Source organism: Nyctereutes procyonoides, unplaced genomic scaffold, assembly GCF_905146905.1.
Source record: "Nyctereutes procyonoides isolate TBG_1078 unplaced genomic scaffold, NYPRO_anot_genome, whole genome shotgun sequence".
NCBI classification, from domain to species: Eukaryota; Metazoa; Chordata; class Mammalia; order Carnivora; family Canidae; genus Nyctereutes; species Nyctereutes procyonoides.
The window spans coordinates 16476137-16488638 of record NW_026575021.1 but is presented as its reverse complement, the minus strand read 5'-3'; the positions used below and the strand labels follow the sequence as shown (position 1 = coordinate 16488638).

Below are 12502 nucleotides of genomic sequence, written 5' to 3'. Positions count from 1 at the left end.
GCTCCCTACGTTCCCTCAGAGGCCAGCTACGTCAGCATGGGTTCACCGCGTTACGCTACAACTGACGTCAGCGTGCAATTCACAACCATCCCTTCTATTCCATCTGCAACCCTCTCGCTGATGCGCACGACGCCGTCACGGACTTAGTCTCACAGATACCTTTATACTTAACGTTAGTCCAGGAGACAGCTCTTCAGGAAACGTTAAGGAAAATGTTTCTCTGCCAGAGAGGCCCAAGGACTCTGCGTTTTCTCCCGGAAGGAACTGAAGTGGAACTATGCCGATTCCAATCAAATGATCTTTGTGAATCTTTTCATAACTTTCAGCCAAAACAGCTTTCACGCCCTGTAACAAATGTGCATTTTACTTCTTCCAACCATTTCTTGAAAGTTGCTTTTTTGGGCCATTTTTAAGGGAAAAAATTCTACTTGTGGCCTTTCGATAAAGCTTAACCTCACAGCACACACTAGAGGTCAGTGGCGCATCAGAGCATGCACAGATCACTCTTCTGTATTTGCAGGTGGCTCCCTGACTTCTGCTCCCCCGAGGCTGGGGGGGGGGGGGTGCCACGGTGCTCACTCACTCTCTCTCGCTCTCAGACTGCCACTAAATACAGAAATAAAGGAGGATGCCCCACGGCAGCAGAGGAAACAGGAGGTGTGGATTCTACAAATACTTAGAGGATGAGGGACCTTGAGCAGACAACGTCCAACTACAGAAACCACAGACTCCATCTACAGCCCGACACGAGTGAGGCTTGGGTCAGTTTGTGACGATAAGATCCTGTTCTCTGCAGAACACCAGCCAGAGGCTCTGGGCCCAGCTTCTCCACTTTCCTACCATTCTCCTAAGGAGCTCTTGGACCTCCTCCAGCCACATCTTCCTCCTTGCTGCCGCCCTAAAATTTCAATGCCACAAACATGTACTGTGTGTCTATTTCAGTATTACGTGTACACCTGTCCTTTATCCATAAAAACAGTATGATTTTTTTAACGCCCAAGAATCAGTTCTCACCCCAGTGAGCGCCATCACCTGACGCGAATGTATGCCCTAGACCGCCGGGCCCCGTGCGGGCAGGGAATCGGGCAAGACGTGAGAGTGTCCACCTGCACATACTGACCCACGGGGCTCGCCCAGTGAAGCAGGCAGGTGGTCATCCAGCCATCCACGGTAAGGCCCATCACCCAACAAAACCCAGGCAACACCCCCGGCTTATGAGCAGCGCTCAATGTCTAACCAAACAGACAGCCTAGGGTCAAATTTAGGCAAAGCCTCCAACATTAAAAACAAAGAGAAAAAACATCAGAAAAAAACGGAACCTGAATCTGTAACTAATGTTCACAATAGTGATAATATCTCAGCAAGATGAGAGAAACTGGCTTATTGCTACAACTCCTTCGAGTATTTACATCTTTGGGGGGAGACAAAAGATTCAAGAATGACGCGCAGGGATCCCCGGGTAGTTCAGCTGTTTAGCACCACCTTCAGCTCAGGGCGTGATCCTAGGGTCCCGGGATAGAGTCCTGCATCGAGCTCCCTGCATGGAGCCTGCTTCTCCCTCTGCCTGTGTGTCTCTCTCTGTCTCTCTCATGAATAAATAAAATCTTAAAAAAAAAAAAAAAAAGAGTGACATGTGCACGATTACATGATCTGACCGCCTGGCGTGGCCGCCTCTTTCCAGCCACGGCTGCTCTGAGGGGCGTGAGTGAGCCTGGGAGGAGAGCAGGAGAGCCCTGGTCCTGAGGATGTCTCCAGGCACCCTCCCACCCCCCGCCGCCCGCACTTCAGCAAAGGCACGGGTGCACGAGAAATGCCCTCCCTGCAGGCGGCCAGGCTCTGTCATCTCCTGGGGAAGCCTGGCCCCTCAGCCCACCTGGGACTCTGTGAACCCCCGACTGGGAAGCAAGTACAACACTCAGTGGACCTGAACGATCAGCATTACAGAGCGTCAGTTCCAGACTGGCCTCCTTTCCCTGCACCGTGCTGACGTCCTCAAGAAAGACTGATGTAGAGTCAACCTGATTCACCAATACGAGTCCCAAATAAGCATAAAAAAATCCAAACGAGCAAAACAAACTCTGAGAAGATGTTACTCACAAAAGAGAACGTTTAAAACTCAAGTTTAAGAAGATAAAAGTGAAGCATCAGTACCAGCAAATACGGTCCTTTGGCAGCCCAGTCTCTGGAGTTCCCGGAACCGTATTTTTTTCCTGCTAAAATGATCAGCGGGACCCCGTCCTTCTGGTACAGCTCCGCAGCCTCAAACACATCTAGCTGTGGATGGAAAACAAACACAAGCACCTTCAGTTCGCTCTGGGGTCCAGGTGGCAACTGCCTAAACGCTCGTGTGCAAACTTACCGTCTGTCCTGACGGGAAATGAATTGTTTTGGGAGCTGGTTTCCCAAGGAACTTATTAAACAGCTTGATGTTTGCAAACGTGCCTCTGGTCATCACGGCATCGTTGCCTCTGCGGGCCCCATAGGAGTTGAACTCACGAGGAGTAAGGCTGCAAGGAAGTCGTGAAGCCAGTTTCATTTCAGATGGAAAAACCATCACGCATTACTGGATCATAAAACTTACTCAGAAACACTTTTTATTGCAGAAAATTTCAAGCATATACAAATGTGGAGAAAACATAACAGCCAACACCTGACTGCCTGTCATCATCAAGCTGTGGCCGTGGAATCCTGTTTCTTCTATAATTATCCCCTAGCAGGTGATTTTGAAGCAAACTCAGATAACATATTTTAACCGTACAAATCTCTATTTCTCTAAAATATATGAAGTCTTAAAAATACTATCTTGATACCACCCCCCCCCAAATAACACAATTTCTATCACGTGGCCAGTCAATATTTCAAATGCCTCCCAATCTGAAATCAGTCATTTCTCCACCTCTGGTTGCTCGAGCAGCTTTCCTGCTGCCTGAGAACAGACACTCCCAGGAAACACCTCCCAGGTCAAAATGCCATAAAGGCAACATTATCCACCGCTTTCCAGAAATTCACCTTGTGCTATTTGGCTTTTACTAAAAACCCACACAACACTAGGATGGTAATAGCTTTTCTTTGGAAAAGTAAAACTCTCTTTAGATCGTTCAGTCAGTGCAAACAAGTACGAATACAGGTCTTTCTTTTAAAAAATGCCATGTAAGGGCCCCCTGGGGGCTCAGGGGTTGAGCACCTGCCTTTAGCTCAGGGCGTGATCCTGGAGTCCTGGGATCGAATCCCGTGTCGGGCTCCCTGCAGGGACCCTGCTTCTACTTCTCCCTCTGCCTGTGTCTCTCGTGAATAAATAAAATCTTTTTAAAAAATTAAACAGAACAAAACAAAACAAAACAACCCATACAGTAGTCACATATTTGAGAAAAGCAGGGACTTCTTTTGGTGGATGTTATGTCATGATTATGACCAAGATAGAAATCATAACCAAAAAATATTTAAAAACCTATTTCTCAGTACTACAAATAAAAGCCATGCATATAACAGATTCATTTTTATCAAGTTCTATCAAATGGAATTGCTATTTGCAACTTCTACCAAAAAGTGTTTAATTCATACCAAGCTACAGTTAACCAGAGGAAAAAATTCAAACACAAACTTCACAATAGCATTGATGAGACTGTAAGCAGAGCCACAGGCACGAGGATGTGTGCGACCACGTTACGGGGTACAGATTTTTTACACGATATTTTGATGGAAAGTCATCACTCGAACAGCTCTAGCATCTAAGGCAGTGGTGCAGAAAATTCTGCTCTTTGCAAAAAACTTTGTCTTGATAACAGAGCAACTCCACATCGTCAATCGTGTAGAAATGAGATAAAATCTAGGTTTACACTTAAATCTCCCACTACAATGACGTTTACGTCCTCTTCTAATATTCTTGTAAAACTTTAAGCTCAATGGGCAGAAACTCATGGTCTTCTGATTTTATACAGATGAAGCCCAGGCTCACGCACATGTATTACGGTCCACAAAACACACATTTAAATTTTGGACTCCAAGGATGGAGGAGCCGTTAGGCTTCATCTGGGGTCAAACAAAGCTGACTGTTCAATAAAGTAGTATTTTTTTTTTAACTTTTATTTATTTATGATAGTCACACAGTGAGAGAGAGAGAGAGGCAGAGACATAGGCAGAGGGAGAAGCAGGCTCCATGCACCGGGAGCCTGACGTGGGATTCGATCCCGGGTCTCCAGGATCGCGCCCTGGGCCAAAGGCAAGCGCCAAACCGCTGCGCCACCCAGGGATCCCTCAATAAAGTAGTATTAAAAAAAAAAATCTCACTTCCAATCAATTGTTCAGTTTGCTGCAAGGGCTCAATCTAAAGGAGCAAATTCAATTTCTAAAGTTATAAGGAAACACAGCTATGACGGGAACCCCAGTTAGTGTTCAGGTCAAAGAGCGGTGATCAGACACCCGCGACGGTGGCCTACGCAGCAGAACCCCAAACTACACGGGCGCCAACCCCACACACAGTCGAACATCTGCGTGTGAGTTTCCACTCCCAAACACTTACTACCCTCCTGTTGACCAGACTACCCTTACCTATGACCTCTCTTCCAGGTCACACGTTTTGACCTCTGTTCCTACAAGTCAGCAGAGAAAGAAAATGCACAAGGAACAAACAGACTTACAGGCCTGGACTGCGTTTATCAAAACCGACCTGAGTCTGTGCGGGTCCACACGGTTCCGACTCACATGGGCCCGGGGCCGCACACCTACCCTCTGTTTGTCAAGTACTTGGCGGCAGCACTGCTCCTGGCGATGCTCCCTGCAGGTGATATGTGGTCGGTGGTGACCGAGTCTCCCAGGTACAGCAGGACGTGGGCATTCTCAATAGGCCGCAGGGCAACTGGCTCTTTGGTCTAAAAGGTAAAAACAGTTAAAGGCATTTACTCCTCATGATGGTTTTTTAGTTCATAACAACCTTGAAAAAATCAACGCGTAAAACTATACTTACAAGCTTATCAAAAAACGAAGGACATCTGATATAAGTGGACTTTAAGTCCCATGGAAACAAAACTGAATCCGGTGCTTCTAAGGAATTCCACCGCTTATTTCCCATCTGTGAATTTGATTTTGGTTGGTGAACGAAACGAACAGATAAAATGGAGTCAGAAAACAGAGTCTCATAAAAATGTTGGAGGGAATTAAAAAGGCCTTACTCACTGGGAAAGGAAGCTAAGATCTCTATGTAATGTTCTAGAACATTACAGCATTTTGGGCAGAATGAATGAAGATTTACTCATCAAATTCCAACACAGTGGATTTTCACAGATACCCCAAGATTAAGTTTTAATATAAAACTTTAAATAATCCAAAACAAGGGTCAAGGGTTTAAAAAGAGCTACCCGTGCAGCTAAGAACAGACTGCGTGGTCGCGCGTGCAGTGATCTTTAGGAACACGGCTAAGGGATAACCCTCTGCTTCTTTCAACACGCGTGTCCCCCACACGGCATCGGTCCTGCCTGCAAACCACACGGGAGGTCTCACCACTGCCCCGCACCGCCACCATGACCAGCAGCCTCCCCGCACGCTGGGCAACCCACCTGCCCAGCTCTGGGTCTGTCCTCATGTTTATGTAAGTTAAAGTAGGCTCCGCACCCGAGGTGGGGCTTGAACTCACCACCCTGAAAATAAGAGTCCCACGGGCCCCTGCTTCTGTCCAGCCCCCTCCCGCCACGTCTTCCACAGGACCAAGCAGTCCTGATGCACGCTCCTCTGTCCACAACCTCATGGAGGCTTCTGTCACTTCCTCAAGGACTCCATGTAACCAACGGCCCAACGCCTGGTCTGTAACCTCGTCCTCAGCACCTCCCGCCAGGGCCCTAACTTCCTGTGCACTTGCCGCCCCGACGCCCTCATCAGGGCTCCCCGAGGCCTTTCCCGGTGGCTCTGCACTTGGTCCAGGCACACGGAAATGCCTCCTCCAAAGCCCTGCTCAAGACACGTCCTGCTGTCGACCACCTACGACTGCCTGCGATCTACGGCTCAGATTCTGGTCAATCTGCACGTTTCCATAGCACCTCTCACTTCTTAACACATTGGGCAATTTTCCTAATAATCTGTTTACAGTTCACTGCCTGCCTCTCCGGGTGAGAATTCTGTGCCGTGCTCCTGGATATATTCAAAACATCCAGAAGGGTGCCTGGCACACAGTAGGAGCCCAATAGTGTCTGCTCGGTGAATACCTCTTCTACTCTCAGGGCTTTGTCAGTGTGAACACATGCATTTGCATGTAGGTACACACAACCTCTCTGGGAAGATGTGTGAGCAAGTGACGCCTGCCTGCCTCTGAGGGGCGGGAGGGACACTCCACTGCTTCCTCTCGCATCTTTTGAACCTGAACCATCTGAATGGGAAGAGAGACAGACAGGCAGCTCCTGTGAATCCCGCCCGTATCCACGATGCCTGCCATCCACTTCTAAAAAGCAAAGATCAGTGCTAACACTCTAAGCTGTTCTCCCAGATACTAGGTTCCAAATACAAAATGATTATCACTTATTAAAAACTATGTTCAAAATAATGTGATTTCAATTTTTATTAAATTCAAAAAGACACAAGAAAGAAACACCTCCGTTTATTAAACTACTTAAGAAACAAGTGAGCTGGGGATCCCTGGGTGGCTCAGCAGTTTAGCGCCTGCCTTTGGCCCGGGGCACGATCCTGGGGTCCCGGGATCGAGTCCCGCGTCTGACTCCCAGCATGGAGCCTGCTTCTCCCTCCTCCTGTGTCTCTGCCTCTCTCTCTCTATGTCTATCATAAATAAATAAATCTTAAAAAAAAATTTTTTTTAAAAAAAGAAAGAAACAAGTGAGCCTCTAACCTCCATCTTCTCTTTCAGAGCTTTAAACATGGACAGTACAACCCGCTCTTCCTCCATCTGATGGACCTCCTCTCGGCTGGGCCAGATGTCCTGCAGGTAAATGCTCCTGCCAGTAGGGTCTATGCCTGGAGAGAACACGGGAACACGGGAACATCAACGTTAGTATAAAAAATAATTCTCTGGGAGCACCTGGCTGGCTCAGTCGGTTGAGTGTCTGCCTTTGGCCCAGGGCATGATCTCGCAGTCGAGGGATCGAGCTCGACATCGGGCTCCCAGCTCAGCAGGGAGTCTGCTCTCTAAAATAAATAAATCTTAAAACCAAAAAATAGTAATTCCTTCAAGCTGTTCAGATATTTTCAGAGACCTATCCCAGAAACCAAGTAAATCACTCAACACAGGAGTGCTTCAGGCATAAGCAGCTAAAAAAACTAAGTAGTTGTGCATTTTATACTCTTCCTCTGAATACAGAGATGAGTGACTGCATGATAGGATTTCCTGAAATACTTCACAGAGTACATGGTCTCGGAAGTGTCCCAGTTTGCAAAAAGCGTGTGCAGTTATGTCTGTATACGTGCAAAGGAAGAGATACCTAGAGGCTCCGTCTGGAAGTCTATATTCACCGTGCCCGCTATGGCGTATGCTACCACCAAGGGTGGAGAGGCAAGATAATTGGCACGAACACAATCACAAAGCCGGCCTTCAAAATTTTTGTTTCCAGATAAAACTCCACAAGTAACCAAATCGCCCTGAAAAATATACACAAATATATATATTCAAGAGATGGTGCAAATTCAGGTAATCATACACGTGCAATCTCAAATATTACATGTCTGAAACCGAGATAACCGAAAAAGCACATAACCAATTATGAGGCAGAGAACTATCAAAGCCTCTAAATACTAATTTGCTACCTCATTAAAGGGTTATTTCAAGGATCTCAAAATGATTCTTTCAATTATTTTAAGATCCAGTCTTCCCAACAGGTGCATGGACTACAGGACTATAAATACATCAGTACATACTTTCTATAATGTAACAATAGAACATGGTGAAGGAAACCCCTTTAGATGTGTCACTGATCCACACATTTTTACCTGTTTTACTGCATTTAAAACAGCTTCTGGCAAGGGTGCTGTATTCCCCACACATGTTGAGCATCCATAGCCGACAATTTCGAATCTGTATTTGAAAAAACAAACCTGAGTGAACAGAAGGCCGTAACAGCTGTAAAGGAAGGGCAGGTCTCATCTTTCACTCCAGTCCCGGTCATGAGGCTACCGGACACGCGGATTAACCCTTGTCAGTAGGTCTGGCTGTCAGGCTGGCTGTCTGTCCTGGGCGCAAGAACTCAGACACTTAGAGCATCCCCGAGGTAGATGTGCTTGTCTAACCATGACACAAAACCCGCACGACGCACAGGGCACTTGCCCACACGTGACTCGCGAGGGCTCTAAGACGCCCACTGGAACACCAATACCGCTGCTTACAGGGGGCGTAAGCTGGCTGGACAGTGCAGCGAGGCCTCGGCAGGGACCCTGTAGCCAGGAACGTCGAAGCGAGGAAATCTCTTAATTCTTGATCAACCAAAACACAAAATACCAGCTAAAAAATGCCAGGCGTAATCCTCAAAAAAAGCTGCTCTTCTAAAAGCAAAAAAATGTTTTAATTTGCCAATCTTGCAAAAGAACTGATGATTTGTGTAAAGTAAAACAGTTTTCAAAATACACAGCCAACGTCAATTATTTTTTCTGAGTCTGTGAGAAACGGGAAAGTTATTTTCTACAAAGTTCAGGGATAACTTAACTCATGCTTGACAGACCCGGTAACCTCACAAAACATCAATTAAGACAATTCTCTCCATTAATGACGCTGCCTGTAACATGTCACTCTTTCTGAAAACTGACCTCCACAAGCCCAAGATAACGTACTCCCTGTGCCACCCTGCGTCCACGTCTGTCTTTACATCCGCGTCCTAGAGACCAGCCCTGCGGCGGCTCCTTGAATCTGCCCCCGCCCCCTGCCCCGTCTACTGAGGGAGGGGCCTCGGACTGCGTGGTAAGTGCAAGGTACCAAAGCCTATTTTTCCCGACTTCTCTTTGCCCATGAAAGGCTCTGACAGCGGCTTCGATCACTGCGGGATCTGCAGGTCCACAAGCACAGCAGCGACCCAGCGGTGACCGCCACTCACCCGAGCTTACTGAGATATGGTAACACTCCGCTGGAACTGAGGTAATGTGTAACCATCCCGCTGCCTGGAGATAGACTTGTTCTTATGTACGGTTTCACATGAAGCCCAGCGTCCACGGCTTTTTTAGCCAGAAGACCTGCAGGGTAAACAATGATGCGTTAGGGCAGCGCTCGGCAGGTCAGTCTGCAACTCATTAAGGGTTGAAGTCCAAACGCATGAATGTTACCGTGTCCATTTTACTCTATAAATTGGTTTCATTTAAAATAAAAAATTATACTGATATACCAGCCTTTACACTGTGAATTCAAGTACAGCCCGAAGCCACAGCATCATGAACACATGGGAAAAAAGAGATATATAATAATATTACGCACACACAACACGTATCACTAACTGAGCCACCAGGCCATCGTAATAAACAGCACTCGCTACACAAGACTTTATACAATTATCGACTGTGCTGTATACACACAACACAGTGTGTTCTCCTTTACGAACCTTGTCAACCATCTTTTACTTCCTTCTGTTCTCAGTGGACTGTCCCGCATGGCTGTGGTCACCCATCAAGACACCTGCTAACTAACTCTACTCTAGATTAACAGAAACAGCAATAATGACCTAAAACTAATAGGCATGTAAATTATAATAAAAAGAACTTACCTTCTGTGTAATAAAAACACAAGAACATAAAATCAAACCTCAAGCTCTGTTAGACCCAATTAGAATCTCAGGAAGTCTCCAATATCAAACACGATCCCAATACCCATGGGTAATCTAGGAAGGTGACTTTGGAAAGGGACAGCCTACCTGCGGCGAGCATGACGGACGGGTTACAGTTATTGGTACAGCTGGTGACCGCGGCTAGGACCACAGACCCATGAGACAGCGTGTACTCGCTTCCTTCGTAACGAATAGAGACGTAATCCTTCTGCTTCTCAGCGGCAATCTGGAACCCTTTAAATCCCACCTACGCAAACGTACACAGAAACACAGTCTGGGTACGAATAGAAAAACACACCAGCAGAAAGTACAGCAGACCCGACAGGTGGTTTCACGCTTGGAGCGCGGACTCGGGATGACGGGGAAGGCGCGAGACACCTGCAGCCAGACCTCCGCTGGAGCCGGACTCCGGGCCGTCGCAACAGGAGTCTGTGGCGGGCCTAACTACCGGGATCCGTCTCACGCTCTGCAGCTCCCCGTGCCTTCCTACTACCCATTCTCGGTACTCAGCACAGACACGGCCCTGATGGCTGGATTTATAGGATGCTCGGGGCGACTGAGTGCAGAACATGTGACAGAGACTGGCCGGGAGCTGGGAACCACGACACCCACCATCCTATGTCACACTGCACTGCTGTAATGTGTTCCACACTAGCACAGCAGCGGCACCAACAAAAATTAAGAAATTATAAAAAGGAAGGCTCCAGAAAGAGCACCAGATACAAGTTCTCAGAACAGTGTTAGCAATTCTGAGAAGTACAGATGCTGAAAGTCAGAGGCCGTGTACTATCCAGGTACGGTCACCAGACCTCATGGGAGTGAGAACCCAGTGTAGCGCGTTTCACCCAAGGGGCCACGGACTCCAAGAACAGTGCTTCGCGTGACGATGCACACTGCACCGTGCAGGCCGTCCCCCACAGGAGCGCCACGGCCATACACACCACTGAGCACCAACATCAGGACTGCACGATGGACACATGTCACATCTGACCCTCACCGTGGGTGCGGGCACAAGCTCACCAATGACTGACCAACTGCAGACAGGAAGGCACCGGCAGCTGCTGGCGTGCGCTCACATGTGTGAACACAGCAGCAGCCTGAGTGCAGGCCCCCCTGCGGGTCCCCGCCACTCGGCAAAGAAGCACCTGGGCCCTCACCACTCCGCACAAGAAGCACCTGGGCCCTCGCCACTCGGCACAAGAAGCACCTGGGCCCTCGCCACTCGGCACAAGGAATACTGACAAAGGTGGCGGCGCAGTAACCTGCCTTTTCATTCAAGCAAGCTTGGAAGTCACGCTTCATGTCCATCACAGCAACTCTATCCTGAGGTCTCTTTGGACCACTGACAGATGGAACTATTGAATTCAGATGAATCCGGATCACCTAGGAAACAAGAGGAAAGAGACAAAGAATCAGAATTTGTCAGGTAGAGACAGCAATTGAGCGCTACTTCCTGAAGCAGAGTACAGCCACATTTGTTGAAATGGGGATATACACACCCCCAGAAATATTTTAAAACAATCTTGATTAATTTATGAAACAGAACATACAAACATTTGCTAAAAGAGATCAGTGTGCGCACCGCCCCACACCAACCACACTGCCCACACAGAATACTCTGTTGCTCCGATTTCTCTTCCCTGTCGTCACAGATGCCCGACGACACAGTAGATGCCTGTGCCAGCTATCAGCCACCTGCCCCTGGGCTCCAAATTCACCCTTCCCTGCTTTGTGACAACGGAGGGGGCCTGCATGGCGCGAAGTCTGGTCAACACAGGGTGCTGGAAGGACAGAGGACTTTTCTCTTCCTGGTTCCAGAGTGTCTAGCTGGCCAGGCTCCGGCAAGACCTTACTTTCATTCCTTGGCTAAAAAAATGTTATGTTCTTTTTTTTTTTTTTTTTTTTTTATGTTCTTAAAACCCAACCTCCCAACTAGGTTTCTGTGCATTCCTTCTGACGTTTCTACCATTTTCCTCTGTCCGTTTTATGTATAATCAGTTCAAATCAAGTTTCTATCCACTGTGGCCTTCACCAATATTTAACAGCGCCGTCCACCCTGACCGATTGTAACTGCCACACCTGCTGTGCATGTGCTTTCACTTCATGGATCCAGGTGATCCCTGTCTTTACGTATTTAATGAGACGGTCTTGAAATCAATATCCTAATGGGTTTTAGTTTTCTTAAATCTTGTCAGATCCTTAAGAAACAAGTTTCTTTCTTTTTATTATACAATGCAAGATTTTTCCTTTTTCTTATTCTTTTCCTTTATGTCTTTTTTAAAAAAAAAATGGACAAAGCACTAAAATAAACAGAGCTGAAAGGGATCAGAAAACAATGACTAAAGCTAAGAGATCTGCCCAAAGTTCACACAAATTCAGTTCCAGTAGGTGCTACACTGGCCTTCACTACGCCTAGGTGGACCCGTTGATCCACCTAACACATCTGCAACGTGCCGGCCACTGCTCTCGGGGCTGGAGGTGCAGAACTAAACACAGGGACAAAGCTCCTCTCCTGTGCACCTTGCTTGCATTCTGGTGGGGGGGAAGAGGCAAACACGTATAGAAATTAACAGATTTCAGGCAGGGACACATGCTATGAAGAAAAATAAAGCTGGGTGAAAAAAATGGATTTCTACCCAAGAAAATAGCTTAACAGTTAACCAGACCTACAACACCACCAAATGTGTTTTAGATGCTTATCATAATTCTTAGAAGAAAAGGAATGTCATTAAAATTCAAACTTCCCTGAAAATGAATTTTACTTC

At 47.2% G+C, this 12502-nt stretch overlaps 1 protein-coding gene across 2 annotated transcripts in view; it reads right to left on the bottom strand.

The window, feature by feature from the left end:
• The window catches only part of IREB2 (iron responsive element binding protein 2), a 41897-nt gene that overhangs the window by 3070 nt on the left and 26325 nt on the right, over window positions 1–12502 (bottom strand). Inside the window, exons 11-21 of one of the 2 annotated variants that reach the window (XM_055339015.1) lie at window positions 11004–11120; window positions 9825–9984; window positions 9018–9153; window positions 7924–8008; window positions 7419–7575; window positions 6830–6954; window positions 4964–5068; window positions 4726–4868; window positions 2360–2507; window positions 2152–2274; window positions 160–345 (exon numbers count right to left, since the gene is read on the bottom strand). In XM_055339015.1, the coding sequence (XP_055194990.1) occupies window positions 160–345; window positions 2152–2274; window positions 2360–2507; window positions 4726–4868; window positions 4964–5068; window positions 6830–6954; window positions 7419–7575; window positions 7924–8008; window positions 9018–9153; window positions 9825–9984; window positions 11004–11120 (1485 nt within the window). Of the gene's footprint in view, window positions 1–159; window positions 346–2151; window positions 2275–2359; window positions 2508–4725; window positions 4869–4963; window positions 5069–6829; window positions 6955–7418; window positions 7576–7923; window positions 8009–9017; window positions 9154–9824; window positions 10914–10944; window positions 11121–12502 lie in introns of those variants that run through there. The other variant, XM_055339024.1, reaches the window with a different exon arrangement.